Source organism: Quercus lobata, unplaced genomic scaffold (genome assembly GCF_001633185.2).
Source record: "Quercus lobata isolate SW786 unplaced genomic scaffold, ValleyOak3.0 Primary Assembly Scq3eQI_2025, whole genome shotgun sequence".
NCBI classification, from domain to species: Eukaryota; Viridiplantae; Streptophyta; class Magnoliopsida; order Fagales; family Fagaceae; genus Quercus; species Quercus lobata.
Genome location: NW_022154752.1, coordinates 73,171 through 90,990, shown reverse-complemented (window position 1 = coordinate 90,990; position 17,820 = coordinate 73,171). Strand labels below are relative to the sequence as shown.

The 17,820-nt window shown below is 32.3% G+C and overlaps 2 protein-coding genes and 1 long non-coding RNA gene across 3 annotated transcripts; all 3 read right to left on the bottom strand.

Moving 5' to 3' along the window:
• Positions 1 to 64: 64 nt before the first annotated feature.
• On the bottom strand, positions 65 to 1,964 carry LOC115973236. Its single transcript, XR_004087662.1, has 4 exons — positions 1,304 to 1,964; positions 1,121 to 1,222; positions 837 to 1,022; positions 65 to 510 (listed from the first exon to the last, which is right to left on the bottom strand). It is a non-coding gene; the product is annotated as an uncharacterized LOC115973236 (long non-coding RNA).
• A 235-nt stretch (positions 1,965 to 2,199) lies between these two features.
• LOC115973234 (putative disease resistance protein RGA3) lies at positions 2,200 to 4,998 on the bottom strand. The gene is made up of 5 exons (XM_031093489.1): positions 3,732 to 4,998; positions 3,158 to 3,231; positions 2,991 to 3,063; positions 2,776 to 2,898; positions 2,200 to 2,413 (listed from the first exon to the last, which is right to left on the bottom strand). Exon 1 carries the CDS (start codon positions 4,855 to 4,857, stop codon positions 3,793 to 3,795), a length of 1,065 nt encoding a protein of 354 aa, XP_030949349.1. The 5' UTR covers positions 4,858 to 4,998; the 3' UTR covers positions 2,200 to 2,413; positions 2,776 to 2,898; positions 2,991 to 3,063; positions 3,158 to 3,231; positions 3,732 to 3,792.
• On the bottom strand, positions 4,866 to 6,897 carry LOC115973232 (putative disease resistance protein RGA3). Its single transcript, XM_031093488.1, has 2 exons — positions 4,975 to 6,897; positions 4,866 to 4,919 (listed from the first exon to the last, which is right to left on the bottom strand). The coding sequence occupies exons 1-2, from the start codon at positions 6,895 to 6,897 to the stop codon at positions 4,866 to 4,868; spliced, it is 1,977 nt and encodes a 658-aa protein (XP_030949348.1).
• Positions 6,898 to 17,820: the final 10,923 nt, after the last annotated feature.

The window sequence follows — 17,820 nt, the reverse complement described above, 5'->3', positions numbered from 1 at the left end:
TGCAATCTCTTCTAGTTCTATAGTTGCATTTGTTATATATATTCAGTTATTTCTCAGATGGTTAGATAATTATATTCGACTAAGCTATAGGTTGGATTTCAGGATCATTCAAGCCCCATATTAAACAAAAATTTTAATTTGAACAAATACCAAACACTCTTCATAACAACAGTTTTTTCAAAACATACCTTATCACTTTACAAGGTGCTAGCACCAGTTATAGTGATATCCTGCTTATTTCCAATTCCCTTGTCAACTACAGTAACCGAAAGGATTTCATCAGCATCAATACCAAATTTCACCACAATTTGAGGAACCCCATGTGGCACATGTGGGATGCCATCTAAGCAAAAGATTCCAAGAGATTTGTTGTCCCTCACAAACTCTCTCACCTTGATATTGGTTTATATTCATCTACTGCAGTGGAAAAGAAAACAACCCTGATTTGGAAATTGGTAAGGTTGGGTTCCTTCAGATAATCTGTCATCACACCACCAAAAATTCCAAGTCCTGAAATGAAAGTCACAAAATAAAATATTGATGCCTCAACTATCTCAACAATTAATGCAAGTTCTAATAAGTACTACAGTGGACAATATCAAAAATAGAGAACTCTATGAAAGTAATAAGTGACATCCAAGAGCACAATGTCACTAACTTCTCCAGCTAAAACACTAGCCCTGAAATGAAAGTCAATAAATTAAATAATGATGCCTCAACTGTCTCAACAATTAGTGCAAATTCTAATAACTACAACAGTAGATGATATCAGAAATAGAGAGCTTTACGTTTTCTTCCATAAATAAAGAGGAAAAAAGAAGAAGAACAAGACAAACCTGAACTATAGCCCCAAGAGCAACAACTTCATGAGGATTTACAGTCACATTTGGCTCTTTTCTAGTCATTTCCTCATGCTCCTAAACGGCTGGGATGCGAGTTGAACCATCAATGAGATTACTTCATCTATATCTTTGAAGGAGAGCTTTGTATCTCTCAAGGTAGTTTCAACAGGTGATAAAAGCCTATGAAAAAGTAGATTGCAGCATTAATTCACTGAAGTGATGGAAATCAAACATTCATTGATATTTCATATGCGAGTAACGATTGTCAGTAAGCATACCTGTCCAGCAAATCTGAACACAGTTCTGCAAATTCGACCCCTATCAGTGTGGTGTCAATGTGTTTTGGGCCATCCACAACAGCAGTAGCAATGAAAGGTAAACTAGAAAAGCAAATGGTTGTTCTATATGATCATGGCAAATAAAGAGATCAACTTAAAGAAGGCATAGAAATAGCCACATACCTAATATCAGTCTAAGTCAGAGATGACTACATCATCATGGTAAATGCTTGCTTGTCTTTCAGAAGATCTGTGCCTTCATCTTTCTTACAGTTTTCTGCAAGCCAATCATCTATTTTCTATTAAAAATTATAGAATGTAAGGGTGTAATTTAGTAACAACTAACAATAAATCAGAAAACAAAGAATATAAACTAAAGATCTACCAGTTTCTCCTGTTCCAACCTTGTCAAAACCATTGCTTCTTGGATGAGTGTCACCCAAAGTAGAAAATATCCTAGACACTCCATCTCCAACCTCAAGAATTGCATAGTAAAATTGTAATAGAAGAAAGGTTCATTACCTATTCTGTATATATAAATATTCATGCATTTGATCACAACTCAAGATTCTTCAAATTTGATTCTAATCAAATGTAACATTTAATTATAGACAAGTCTAACTGAATTCCATACCTACATCAGCTTCTCAAATTCTGAAAGAATCCAAGCGATACATCCCATCATCGTATTTCCACAGAAGATTCAAATTCTTCAGATAATCGTTATTTGCTAGATACTTAATCCCTATAAAATATTTCCCATGATAGTTCTTGTAACTAAGTTCAAATGGATGCTTTATAGTACTGTTATATATATAGGTGAAAGAGTTACAATTTGATACGCAAAAAACAGAAAAGAAAATGATAATGAGTTTATTTTGTTATTGAAACAACTACACTAAGATAAATAAATTATTTAAAAAAAAAAAAAGTTTTCAATAAGCTTAGGTTTCACAGAGGGTTGCTGAAAAGTCCAAGAGCCAGCCACCCTGAAATTGAACTTTAACTGAAGATAGGTGGAAATATTGTTGCTAATACCAAGCTACAGTCTTCATCCAATTCAACCTATCAAAAATAAGTTTGAGAATTAACTTTAAAAAAAAGGAAAAGAGGGGAAAATAATACAATTTCTACCATCTTGCAAAACCTAATCTTTGAAATAAGATATATAAAGATAAGAGGGAGATTTACACCAGTTTATTTTCTTGTAGTTGCAGTAAATTCACAAAAAACTGTGTTTCCAAATTCGAAGCTCCCACATTCAGAATTCAATAACTGATGAATTCACTAAACCTGAAATTAAAAGGAAGAATGAAGAGAGCCAGTATTTGGTAAATTCAAAGTGAATTTAGTAAGGAGATGCCTGAATTTAAGAAAGTAGTGGTGTTAAATCCCTTTGATCAACTGACCAGATCTCAAGATTTTTCTTTTCTTAATAATATCAGTGTTATGAAGCATCTTCCTAACAATATAATGAGATAAAACTAAATAAAAATTTATAGTTAGATTGTAGAGAACAACTTGATTTTTATTACTCATTTTATTATTCATATGGATACAGAGTAAAGTGAGTTACAGAAACTAGAGCCACAAACTGAGAATCATGGCCAACCTGTTTTAATAAAGAAATAAATATAGTGAGTTGAAATAATTACCTGTTTAGGTTTGAAAATTTTCAATAGCTTCACTAAGAAATCAGCTGTGTGCATAATGAAGCCATTCTTGAAAAGGAACAACTCTTCTGTTAACACCTTGTTGTGATCTTTATCCGTGCCAAACTGCCCGATATAAGTTTGAGAACATGCAAAAATAAAAGTATAAATGAAAGGAAAAAAAAAGATTTACCACTGATTTTTTTCATAAGTCTTACATAATTGCAGTATTGACTCCCTTTGGAGATCACAAACTCTGGTCTGTTTTTATATTCCCCGCTTTTCCACATTCTGCACACAACTTATACTTCTAATTGAAGGAAAACAAGAGGAATTTGGATAATTTATTAACAAAGAAAGCTGAATTTAAAGGAGATGTATGGACCTATAGTATATCCTTCTGAAATACATTCAATTTTGGATGCGAGTAGTCTTAGACCATTCCCCAGCAATTTCTGCCTGGAATTATTCCAAAATAGTGAGGAAATGAATATAAAACAAAGTTTCTAATATTATGTTTTATGTCAGTTTGGTTTGCAAAAAGAGACTATCCATTTCATGTGAGAATTCAATTGGTTAACTCTAGATTTTTATTTTACTGATCCTATCTTTGTATCTAAATATTGTGCATAAATTAAAATCTATAACAACACTTCTGCAAGTCCAAACTATGTTATCATTGTATAGTGAACAAAAACCAGACATAATGTAAGAACCCAAAAACCACACTGGATATTGTTGTTTGTTGATAAAAATAGGTAGTAATAATAAAGTGTTAAAGCTAACAAAATAACAAATACCAATTCAATTATACCAGGGCTGAATATATATAATATTGTCTCTATAAAGAATAGAATTCGAAAAAGTGACAGATTCTAACTAAATATATGGAAATCAACGTAGCATAGAGAATATAATTGTAAAAAGCTCAGTTTCTTTTGATAGCATAGAATGCGTACCAAGTGAAAGAGGGGAGTGGCCGTTGCAGAAGACGAAGTAGAGTCGTTTGCTGCTGTGGTCTCAATACCCCCAATCGATTTCCAAATTAGGGAAATCCTTATCGATTTTATTTTTGTATTTTTCCGCTAACTGACGACAATTCCGAATTTCCAGTTTTTGTAAAGACTTGAGAAAACCATCATCAGGTAGTGTTGTGAGATTGGGACATCCCCAAATGGAAAGCGTTTCAAATGAGATTGGATTCCCAATTGATTCGGGAAAAGTAATCAAATTGGGAAAGTCTCCAATATCCAGCGACCGTAAAGAAGTGAGACAACTAATCTCAAGAGGTGATGTCAGATTAGGCTCGCATCTTTTAATATGAAGATATTCAAGTGAGGTGAGCTCCAGCAAAGTCATTAAATTGGGACAGTTTGAAATGGTGAGCTTTTTTAGGGTGGAAATACATTGAAGACCCACAGGGAGAGACTTCAGTTTCGGAATGCCACTAATATATAAATCACAGAGGCAAATGAGGCATCGCCATTCCATGCCATCATCATGCATGTCTCTTAATGGATCGAACTCCTCGCAATTGCCAACTGATAGCGAACAGAGGGAGGTGAGATAATGCACCGCTCCAGACATAGATGTTAGTCTAGGGCAATTCCGAATGTGTAGTTCCTTGAGAGAATATAGTGCCCACTTAGCCGGAAGAGACTCTATATCTTCTATAGAAACTAAAGTCATCTTATTTAATTTGGAGAGAGGAGAAGAAGAGGATAATGAGGAGGAGGAAGAGGGAACTGAAAAATTCATTGACATTGTCTCTTGCAAAGGCCTCAAACTGACATTCGATAAAAATAGCCGTTCTTCGAGATTGGGAAACAGGGGCATGGAAGTCATTTTAGGGCAATTACTAATCTGCAAACGAGAAAGAAGAGGAAATAAAGGTAGTGAGTGGTGAGACTGATCTTGTTGATGATCTGGTGTTCTCCCCCACCATCCCTTCAAATTAGGACATTCTTCTATTGTGAATGACTTTAAAGATGGGAAGAACGCTGTTGATAGTGTTGTGGATGAAGCAGGCACCTCTTTACTCATATCATTATCGGATATGTACTCTAAATTCATCGTATCAAGCATTAGAGATTTTAAAGAGGGGAGATGAGACAATGGTGGCAGATATCTGCATCTTTTACAATTCTCTATGCTTAAATTAACAAGATTTACCAGAGAAGAGACCCAACTTGAAAATTTCACAATCTTGTACTGATACACTTCCAAATATTTAAGATTTTGGTGCGGCTGGAGGTCTTCTAATAACTTCTCATCTTCATTATTTTCTACTTGGCCTTCATGATACCATTTTAGTATAAACTTTTCAAGATGTTGCTTCTCTCTTAAATTCACAACAATGGATTTTGAGTTAGATTCTTCCAACCGTTCCAAACATGTGATCTCTAATGTTTCTCGCAAGTTTTTTAGGTCCTTCAATTCACCTAATCCACCAGTCCGGGAGGAGATGCTCACAATGAATAATTGTAATGTTTGAAGTGAAGTCATTTGCCCTAATCCACGAGGCATATGACTCAAATTATAACAACCATCATTATAAAGATGTTTGAGGCTAACCAATTCTCTAAACTTTTTGGGTAATTCTTTAAGACCTTTACAATCATAAAGTTTTAGTACTTGCAAATTCAACAATGTAGTAATTGAGTCAGGGAGAGTTTCAATATCCATATTAAAAGAAACATCAAGATACTTTAGATGTATTAACTTCCCTATAGAATTTGGTATTGAAGTAATCATCAATGCATGTAAATCTAATGCACGCAAGCTCTTGAAACTCAAAATAATTGTATTCAACATTGACTCCTCTAAGGCACCAGATACATGATTATCATATGTAAGAAGAAATGTACGTACCTTGACCGCTTTAACCAACAAGCTTAAAGTTTCCCTAAAAGATGAGTCAATATAAGATGGACATGATACATGACGATTTTTTTCATTAATATTATTGCCATCAAAAATAACAAGCCTACACTCCTGGCCTGCAACAGCTTCTGCAAGATCATGAATTAAATCATGCATCTTGTACCTTAAGCCTTTGTAATTCTCTACTTCTTCAAAGAAGGACCTCCAAAGTAAATCCTTGAAATACTCATCACCAATATCCTCTAATTGTTGGTTTTTGTTTGATAATTGGACAAACCCTTGTGCTATCCATAGTTGTATCACTGTTTCTTTATCCATCTCATAATCTTTAGGAAATAAAGAGCAATAAGTGAAACAACTCTTCAAATGTGATGGGAGATGATCATAGCTCAACTTTAAAATTGGTAAAATTCCATTCCCTTGAGTTATATTTGCTTCTATATTATTCTTCACGAATGACCATTCAAACTCTTTTTCCTTGAAGTATAACATATTTCCTATGGACTTTACAGCAAGTGGAACCCCTTGACACATGTGTACAATCTCCCTTCCAATTTTCACTAGTTTAGGATTGTTGGCCTCTTGCCCTTTTTTAAATGCCACTTGCCTAAATAAAACCCAAGATTGTTCTTCGCACAGACCTTTGAGAAAATATGGTGAAACTGTGCATGTAATCTCTGCAACCAATCTAAGACGACTAGTTATTATAATCTTACTACCTTTGGAACCACCCATTAAAAGACTTTCCAATGCACGCCAGTTTTCAGGATCTTCATTCCATATATCATCTAATACAAGTAAGTATTTCTTTTTATCAATTTTTTCACGAAGTTGACTTTGCAACTGATCTATTATAAGGTTTCCAACTGGTGCATTACCAGAAGTAGATGCTACTATTTTTTCAATAATTATTTTTAAATCAAAGACATCAGAGATGCATGCCCACATTTTTAACTCAAAGTATTTTTGAACTTGCTCATCATTGTACACATATTGAGCAAGTGTAGTCTTCCCTAAGCTCCCGATCCCCACAATGGGAATGACCGAAACATTCTCTTCTACATTAGAGTCAAATAATAGGTCTATGATAGCCTTTTTGTCCTCATCCCTCCCAATAACATCTTCTCCCGGAACAAAAGAGTGAGTCTCCCTCTTCCTACTCATATCATTTGTCTCTACATGGAACTCTTTCAGGTGAAAGCTTTTCCTGTTTTCTGCTATCGCATTTAGTTTTTGCCACATTGCGCGCCTTTATTTTACGACTCATCTTATAACGAAAAGCAATTGGGTTTGAACATGAAAAGCAAGTGCGTACCTCTTTTGCAACTTTATTCTTACTCACCATGCTTCGCCTTGTAGCTTCAGTTGAGACCTCACTCAACAGGTCATCTGCGTCATAAACTGCATCGTTGAGCTTTTCGAGCCAGTGCTTGACTTGATGGTTATGACTTTGCTGCTCCGCTGCATCCTAAAGTACAGCTTGGATTGTGGAAATAGTGTCCTTGAGTTTTTCAAGCTCACCTTCGACACCCCAGAGTGATCCAAACTCTTGGAAAGTTTGAGAGCCCAGATTTTCAATCATTTTCAGTGCAAGACCAAAGAGGATTGCTTCGGCCATTTGTTGGTAGTAGCTGAAAGGAACGCTTAAAGAGAGAGATGAATGCTGGCTAGAAGTGATGAAGTGTGTGTAAAAGTAATGCTGCAATGAAGGAAGACCGAGTTTTATGTGGACGAATGTCATCGATATCATTCGGTTTCTATGGTCATTTTCTTGGCACAATCTTGCAGAGAAAAAGCAACCAAAAGAAAACAAGTGGGACAGAGGCTTAGTTGGAAATTTTGTCCAGTAGCAGCAAAATTATTGTGCCAGTCATACCATCATTATAATGGTAGACCGTGTCCAAAAGTTGGGCCTCTGTGTGAGAACTGCACTTTAAAGTATAAACGCACGGTACTGTAATTTTTAGCTAACCAATTTTCTGTCTTAAAAAAAAAAAAAAAAAAGAAAAAAAAGAAAAAGAAAAATTATTTCATAGAAAAAAGTAGTGTTGGATATTGGATTGGTTGCGCAGGGTCATGCCTCTCAGCCGAAGTATATCAATTAATTATATACTTAATTTTTTTTTATGCACTTGTAAATTTTCGCAAATGCAACTATTAACTTTTGATAATTTTTTGTGTTTATATATTATACAAACAATAGAGGAACCATAATCCAAAAAAATATCTATATATATATATATAATTAAAACCAAAACAAAGAGAAATTTCTATTAGATTCTTAATTAAATTTTAATTATTGTCTAATTTTGCGTCATGTGTTCTATTTATTTTTTAGTTTTTGTTTTAAGTGAGTTAATATTGTGCAAAAAACAAAGGGTCTAAAATAAATAAACCATCAAAAACTCAATAAACAAAAAGAAGAGTAAATTCATGTGTGTATCTAATATATATATATATATATATATTTAAAGCCAAAGTTGAGAAAAATTTGATTAGATACTAAATTAGTATTCACTTGTGAGCTAATTTTGTGCCATGTGTCCACTAAATTTATTTAATCTTTGTGTCAAGTGAGTTAATGAATGCAAAATATATACTAAGAGTTCAATATTAATGAAACATAAAAATGAAAATAAAAATTAAACAAATAATCATATATTTACTAAGCAAAAATCATCACACTTTCTATCTTATTAAAAATTGGAATAAAAATTATCATAAATAGTATTAAACTTAGGCAAGAATTTTAATATGCATCCAAATACATTTATTTTTCTAATGATTCAATCAATTATGTATATTTTTATGATTGAAAATTGTTTTTATTTTTAAATGCATCAATGGGTATGCATAGGTTACATGCTAGTAGAACATAATAGAAGAGAAAGAATTAAAAAAGGGGAAGGAAAAAAAGGGAGAGGAAAATATGATTTTTCATTGTGTGGTTGTGGGTCAAAAGAGAGGGGAATCAAAATAGGGTAAATGAATTTTATGTAACCCATCATTTTTTTTCCTCCAAATTTGAGAAGAAAATGGAAGGGTGAAAGTTCAAATATGTGTAAAAACCCTTGAACGTTTAGACCCCCAAATTACAACTAAACCAATTCAAGCATTATGTCAAACAACTAGTGTGCGGAAAATTAACATAAGCTATAAACAGAATTGGAAATCAATCTAAGCCAATTATAAAAGACATCCACATCAGAAAATAAGGCAAAGATAAAAGGGAAGGAAGATGCAAACACAAAGACAACACGCGATGTGTTATCGAAGAGGAAACCGAAGCCCTCGGCGTAAAACCTCTTCGCCACCCTCCAAGCGGTAATCAATCCACTAGAAAATATAGTTGGGATACATGGACAACAAAAGACCCTCCAAGCCTAATCTACCCAGTGCACCTAAGCCCTCCAAGCTTCTTGCTCCAACGAGGTTGCGCCGAACCTTTTTCTTTTCTAGCTTCCCAGATTCCGCTACTAGACCATAGCATCAACCAATGTAGATTGGTTCCTTCCTAACTGCTTCCCAGAAATCCAAACAGCCCATTCACAGTGATGAATATGGTGAGAACAAGGTTTGGTAAAATACCTCTCAAGGATTTGACAATGGAGAGGAAGAGAGTTGAGGAATTTGAAGAGACTCTAATGTATAGATTGTTGGTGAATCAATCTTGTTTTTCTTTAGGGTTTCTCTCTTAAAATTCTCTCTGGAAGCTCTCTTACATTTGTGGGTAAAAGGAGTATTTATACTGGAGTGAGAGAGGAATGTGAAACGTCAGGTTTTACAAAATAGGGGTCGCTCGCGGCTTGACCTCGCGACTTGACTGAGTCATGAGATCCAGTCGCGAGATAACCATATGGCCAGTTGTCCTGTTTTGTCCTGTAGTACTCCAGCTAGCATGACTGTTCACCTTCCGGCATGCTTGGCACGTGTGCTGCGTCTGGCGGTTTGCAGCCGCGAGTCACCTGCGAGGCCAAGCCGCGAGTCTCTGTTTTCTTGCACACTCTTGAGCAAACTTCACTCTATCTCACTCACTACCCTTACAACAAGCCCACCTAAATACAGGGTTACTAAATGCTGAAATACAAGCAAATTTGGCATGGAATAAAGCCAATAAAATGGTTGATTAAATTCAACCTTACAAAGGGAAATGGGTTTGAGAAGAAACTTATAAAATTATTCGTCCACTTTTCCATTGTTTAATTTGTTTCACATAATAATAAGGATATAATAGTGATTTATTCTTTATCATTTTTTCCCCATCGTCTTTAGTACATATACAAAGGGGACATAGATATTTTCTATCATCTCAATATTTTCTATTCTTCCATTTTTTTTCATCTCCACTAGACGGACTAATAAAAATATAAAAATTCAAGCCAAGTGGCTTTTTTTTTTTTTTTTTTTTTTATATATAAAAAAAAAATTAAATTAAATGGAACATGCCAAGTGCTTATCTTTTTCTTTCTTGAGGTAAAACAAAGGTTATATGTAAGCTTATAAAAGCCTTGAGATATCATGAAATGAATAAATTTATTTCTTTTCCACTAATTAGGTAGGGAGAGAATGAATGGATAAGGTCATAAATCAATCATGACTCATGAGAGAGAATAAAGACTGCATGTTCCATACAATTATATAGCCTAGCTTTGAGTGTGTTGAAATGGTTTTTGCATCTGTAGCAATGAAGAAAAAAAATTGATTTTGACTCTCCTATTAGCAATAACTAGCTGATATCCCGCATGATGCACGATGCATTTTGATAAATTTTGTAAGAAATTATTTATGACCGATTGATTTCATGAATACTATTATTGTTAGTCACACTTAATCTATGAGGCTTTCTACTAAAACTAAATTCAAACTAAATACATTGGGGGGGAAATTCCTCTAATTTATGCAACCAAGAAATGTCACCAGATCATAGTGAAATTGTCACCTACAAACATGTTGGTTCCTAGGTGTCTTTCTTGTATTATTTATGTTTTATATATCAATTAGCTGTAAAAACTTCTAGAATTTCATGAGACTACAATAGAAAAAATAATGTCATAGTGATGCAATAATATCACAATTTATCCTCCAAAATTTTAATTGAACTAAAAGTAGCTAAAAATAGATCCTTACCAGGTATACGCATCATACAGAAAACCAAAAATATAAATCGGCACATAATATGAAAAACTAAGCCTAAATAAATTACAATGCTACATAAGTAAAACGGTATACATAAAATCTAAACAAAATATTTAAGACAAACGTAATATTTTGAAAATTAACATACCTCTCAGAAAGAAAAACAAAGATATTGTGAGAAAATTATGGAAGTTTAATTTTTAAGTCCAATGGAAATGGAGATTTATACTGGACAAATGTGGAGACAAATAATATTTGCCCAATTCATTGAATTCGACTCTTGCAATTCTACATTGAAGTTAGTCTTATGCAGAAAATTGAAAAGTTTTTTTTATTCCTACATTTCCCATGACTTTTTAGATCCATCCGTATCAATTCAAAGCATGTAAAATTATTAATGTATACAAATTCTTTGAATTTTATTCCTACATTTTTCATGACTTTTTAAATCCATCCGTATCAGTTCAAAGCATGTAAAGTTATATATGTATACAAATTCTTTAAATTTTATTCATACACTGAAATAAATGCATTTGTCATTACTTAATAGTTTGACATAAATGCTAAATTTAGATGAGGTGGAAGCCTAAATGAGAAGGATGTCATACAATGTGCCACTTAGCAGAACGTTGTGCTTTCCCACATGAGGTCTCTGTTTTTATATATATTGATTGATTGATGTGGAGACAAATAATATTTGTCCAATTCATTGAATTCAACTCTTACAATTTTGCATTAAAGTTAGTCTTATGCAGAAAATTGAAATTTTTTTTTGATTCCTACCTTTCCCATGACTTTTTAGATCCATCCGTATCAATTTAAAGCATGTAAAGTTTTAAATGTATACAAATTCTTTGAATTTTATTCCTACATTTTCCATGACTTTTTAATTCTATCCGTATCAATTCAAAGCATGTAAAGTTATAAATGTATACAAATTTTTGAATTTTATTAATACATTGAAATAAATGCATTTGCCATTACTTAATAGATTGACATAAATGCTAAATTTAGATAAGGTGGAAGTTTAAATGAAAAAGGATGTCATATAATGTGCCACTTGGCAGAACCTCATATTTTTCCACATGAGGTCTCTGCTTTTACATATATATTGATATTGATTGATTAATTGATTAGTTTATATCACTTTCAATTTTTTTTCTTAATTTTGTTTCTAATCAACCTTTTGGGTGAATTACTTTTGTTTTTAATCTACCTTTAGGATGAATTAATTTTGTTATTCTAATAAATTTTCTTTGACTAAAAAACATATTTGGCCCTTAAAGTTTAAGATTATTTTCATTTTATCCCTTTATGTCTCATTTCAAAACTTCTAGTTTGATTTTGTTTTTATGTTACTATTGTTGTTCATTTTTGCTAGTAATCTAATGATACTTAGCATTATATCAGTGACATGATATGATGGAAACAACTTATTTGGAAGTTAGATTACTAACAAAAATAAATAACAAGCTTCATATGAAAACATAATTAAACATGAAAGACTAAAACACAAACTTTTTCACAACTTTATTACAACTTTGCTACGTAGCAATTCGTGAGTGGTAAAAATAAAATTATGGATCCATAATTTCACTATTTACAAGTTGCCACGTAACAAAATTGTGGTAATATTTGTTGCACTAGACTTACTCATGCTACATTACCAAGCACCACGAAGCACAGTGATGAATGTTGGGCCTTAAGCCCTTCTGCACTGAAAGAAAATGAGTGGGTCACAGACTTAGTTGGAAATTTTGTCCAATAGCTGGAAAATTATTGTACAATTAATAACATCCTTTCTAATGGTAGATCATGTCCAAAAGTTGGGCCTCTGAGAACTGATAAAAATGGTACAATAATTTTATCTTAGAAGAAAGTTACAAAATTTTAGCTAACCTATTTTTGTCTTTTAAGAAAAATTATATCTTAGAAGAAAATTACAAAATTATTCCTCCACTTGAAAAGAAAATTATGAAAATATCCCTTTACTTCTTCATTTTTCCATCTAATAATAAGTACAGGGTTAATTACAAGAGAGAAAAGATCAAATTTACTCTCTATCATTTCAATTTTCTACATATCTACCAAATCTATATATCATATCTATAATAATAGGTAAAGTAAAGAGAAAATACAATTAAGTATCTGTTTGGATACACGTCCACATCTCTGCGTTTTTACGTTTCACGTTTTTTGTTTTTTTTTTAGAAGTTAGGTTTCACGTGATTATACACTGTTCAGTGGGTCCCATGTACTATTCACAGGAACCACAAACCTCTTTTTTCAACAAAACTTTCATTAAAAATGAATTCCACAGGTCACAACACTATTTACATATTTAAAAATTATTTTGCTACAGTGTTTTTAGTTTTCAGTTTTCAGCAAAATAAACGGTATCCAAACGGACCTTAAATTTCAAATTGGAATTCAATTAGAGTTTAATTTTGCTCCATGTCTCATCTAATTTAAATTTTAGAATTTTGTGCCAAATAAGTTAATTTAGTGTAAAAATTAAATTTCAATTAAAGTTTAATTTTGCATCATGTGTCTCATTTAATCTAAATTTTTAAATTTTTTTGCCAAATTAGTTAATTTAGTGTAGAAAACGAGGTGTCCATTATAATAAACCATAAAAAACATAATCATATAACTAAAAAAAATTCAAATTTATAAGTCATCTATATATATATATATATATTAATAGGTAAAGTTTAGAGAAAATTGAATTAGAATTTGAAATTATAATCCAATTTTGCACCATGAGTCTAAATTTATGTGGGTACTACACCATAATTATTTACTTAAGATTGTGCCATGTGTCTACTTAAGTTTTTTAATCTTTGTGTCAAGTGAGTTAATAAGTGCATAATACTAAGAATCTAATATTAATAAACTATTAAAAAAAAATCACATATACTCAATAAAAATCACCACATGTTTCTCAAAAAATAAATAAAATAAAAATCATCACATAACAAAAATCACCACACGTTCTATTTTATTAAAAATTAGAAAAAAAAAAAAAAAAAGATCATAAGTAGTATTAAATTTAGGTAAGAATTTTAATATGTGAATAATTACGTTTACTTTAAAAAAATAATTTGACTAATTATCTTTATTTTATGATAAAAATTGTGTTTAATTTTAAATGTGTCTATATGTATGCATGAATGCATGTGTTACATGCTTTAAAAAAAAATAATTTGACTAATTATTTATATTTTTATAATAAAAATTTGGTTTAGTTTTAAATGCATCTATGCGTTTGCATGGAGTTATATACTAGTATACATTGTGGAAATAAAATATGTTGTACAGGGTTAATTACAAGAGAAAAAAGATCAAATTTCAGCTCAAGTAGATTTTTTTATAATTTAAATTTTAGAAAAGGCAACACAGGCCAAGTGGTTATCTCTTATTTGTTGTGGTTAATCTTATATAAGCCTTGAGATATTATTAAATGAATGAATGCATTCCTTTTTCACTATTTAGGTGAGGCGAGAAACAAATGGATAAAGTGATACATTCATTGTCTTTTCCTTACCATAAATCTCCAAGCAAACGAAAAGGATGAATTGAAGCAAATAAGATCGCAGAAAATATTGAACTCGTAATAATTAGATAGTTTCAATCATTTTCTGTGCAAGACCAAATAGGATTGCTTCAGCCATTATTTCTTAGTGGCCAAAGGAACGCTGAAAGAGTGAGAGGAGAGGTAGAAAATAATGCTGCAGTGAAGGAGGAGACTGACTTTCTTGGGCCTTGGGCCCCTTCTGCAGTGAACCACAGGCTTAGTTGAAAATTATTGTCCCAGTCATATCATTCTTTCCAACAATGGTAGACCATGTCCAAAATTTGGGCCCCTGAGTGAGAACTGATCTAAATTGGAGTGTAATTTAGTCACATCTGCTCCCCAAGAAAGCTAATGACATCGATGACATTAAAACTCAGTAGTCCTTCACATAATTGTCTTTGTCAACAGAACACAATTGAACGTGTATTTAAAAAAAAATAATAATAATAACAGTTTATAATATGAACCCTTCAAAGTAGAATTCTAAAGCAATATTCAATAGTTTGGTTGCTGAAAAGATGAGTAAAATTTAACAAGAAATGCTGTCAATTTCTTTGAAGCATAGAATGCGTACCAAGTGAAAGAACATGGCGTTGTTTATAGGTCCCACGTGCATTACTAAATATCACACTTTTATTATAGCATCGTATGTTCTTTAGTTGTTGCCCTTTTATACCATATACACATATAGGTTTTCGGTCTTGGTCCCATAATGGACTGGACCGCACCAAACAGTGGCTAATTATATATAAATTTTAATATTTTATATTTATATATAAAAAAAAATAAAAATAATAAAACCCAAAAACTCTCTCATCTCCCATGATCTCTCTCTCATTCTCTGTCTCACTTGTTTTTGTGGTGTTGTTATGCATGAAAGACTAGGGGCTAGCTATGCTTAGGCAACGGCTTCCTCTATGGCTCTCACCTTACTTAATTGCTTCAAAAAGGTAAGAGTTTCAATTGAACAATTAGATACAAAATATAATTTTTTTAAAAAAATTAGTTTTTCTTACTTGTATAAAATTCTAGACATGAAAATAATATGAACCGAGATGATTTAAACTCTTGAATAATATTTTGGCAAAAAAAAATTATTTTCAATCTTGAAATATAATCTATTTTCAATTCTTTCCCTTAAAGTTTAAGAGGTTTTATTCCCTTTCTTGAAAATTTATAATGACCATCTATCTGTTATCGTTATGTTTTTGTCCTATGATTTAAAAAAAAAAAAAAATCCTTAATAAGATTGAAGGAAAACACCAATTGTAGAACATTTGAATTGTTTATGGAAGAATGAGAATGAAGATAAAACTTGATTATAATATAATCCATAATGAATTGTCTCCAACGTTCTTTCTCTACAAATGCTTGAGATATAGCATAAACAACAATAGCCACCAGCAGATGACAGCTCCCTCGGTACCATTGGTTTCACAGGCTTCTACTTACATAGAAATCTTGAGCTAATAAAAACTGAGAAGGTGACAAGTTGATCTTATTTGGCAAATCTTTTATAAAGAAACAACTTTAATTGGAGGGCTGTTTTACCCAATTTGTAATGTTCCATTGCAAACATTACTTCAGCCATAGAATAGTACACTATAGGAAACACGAGGTGTAATGGGGTCCTACAAGATATTACACTTTAATTAACATTTTTTTGAAAGCTATATACTATAGGCCAAATTTTACAAATACAAACCCTGTGAAATATTTGAAAGACGAATCCGCTAGACCTTAAAATCCGATGTTGCTGTGAGACCAAACAATGTATACCTTGCTACACTCTTCCGAAACCATTTAGGTAACATCATTCGTGCATGGACTGGGATTGATGTAAAAGGTAATCCTCTTTGCCCTGAAGCCAAAGCAACACTGAATTACCAATGCTATTCCCATCTCCTCTAATCCTACCTTTCTTTTACCGATGGAAAAGGTAGATGGGATAGTCCCTAGGTCTTCCTCTTGATAAATTCGTATTATTCAGCAAAATTATAAAAAAATAAAAATAAAAAATAAAACTAGCAATAGAAGAGACTAAACCTTCTGCCAAGTTTTATGCCATTAACAACTACCCGTCTCTAAATCACATTTGAAAGTATACTCATCATACTTTGCAAAATCATAAACTAACATAGCCTGTACAAACTAACACAGAAATTATACAAGTATGCAAGTATGCATGGTCAAAATTGAAGTTCTAAGAGTTGCTCACTATCCGTGAAATCTGCATTGATCATATCATCACCATCAGCTATTTTCCTAGTTGATCTAAATGACCCAAGTGTAATACCAGAATCAACCCAACACTGAGTTGGCTAGGCTGACCATAGATTGGCTGTTCTAGATTGGCTAATCTCACAACTAAATATTATGAGTGAGAAAAAAAATAAAATAAAAAGGAAAGAAAAATAAACAACCACATACAAGAGAGATCACCAAGAATTTATGTGGTTCAGCCTTTGGCCTACATCCACGGTTGGCGACAAGAAGAAATTTTCACTAACAAATATGGAGAGTACAAAGGTGGTGTAGAACCACTCTCACAAGACAACCATGAGTAAAGAGCTTTTCTTTGCCACTAATGTGATCTTGTATTGTAAAAGTTTGATTTTAATGTGCAGGGTAACTAACAATTCAAAAAACAAAGAAAACCATTGACAGCAGCAAGATAATCAAGTGTAGACCTTTAGAGAGTGTCCCAATTGGCAACCAATCCTGTTGGAGTTAAGCTGCAAGGGTAGGAGAAGGAAATGCAGGGGATCCAAGCTTTTTTTGAAAAAATAGAGAAGGTGCATGTCCATGGCTGGTTGTTTCAGCTGAGCTTTTTCTTCCTTTTTAATCCTTTTGTGGATATTCACAAAATAAACATGACACTCACAAAATTTCAAGAATGAATTCCTTTAATTGTATGTGCATGCATGCAAGTCAAATACATATTATACATGAACAAAAGCTCTATGTAGATATTGCATTTACCTTTGAACCTCCTAAGTCCTAACACCAAGCAAAGTGACTTTGTACCTTTTCATAGAATTGTAAAATGAATGATATTCACATATAAATTGATAGGCATCACACCTAGAAGTGATCCCTATTGCTATAATATCAAAAGAGCATCGTAAATAACATAAAAATAAATAAATAAATAAACAAAATTTTAATTTTTAATCAAAAGAATCTATTATTGATCTAGAAGCTCCAGGAAAGCCTCCTTGACATACCATCCGTTCTCTAACTTCAAACTATTGGGATGGTTGAAATGACAGCCTTCCTTTAATAAAATGTGAATGTCTTTGTATTTAATAAATTGATTTAAAAAAAAAAATGAGAGGAAAAATCAGAAATGGGAAATGGAGATCATGAGAATGGCACATATCAACTAAACGGCAAAAATATATATTGCAGCTTTTAGGATGTTCCCTATTGGCTATTACATAGCATCTTCT

Bases quoted from the DNA above. Each gene is read 5' to 3' on its own strand.
- LOC115973234 (XM_031093489.1), bottom strand. From the start codon at position 4,857: ATGCTTGATACGATGAATTTAGAGTACATATCCGATAATGATATGAGT.
- LOC115973232 (XM_031093488.1), bottom strand. From the start codon at position 6,897: ATGTGGCAAAAACTAAATGCGATAGCAGAAAACAGGAAAAGCTTTCAC. The intron at 4,920-4,974 runs GTGAAATTTTCA...ATTTAAGCATAG, and splicing joins AAGTGTATCAGTACAAGATT to AGAATTGTAAAAGATGCAGA.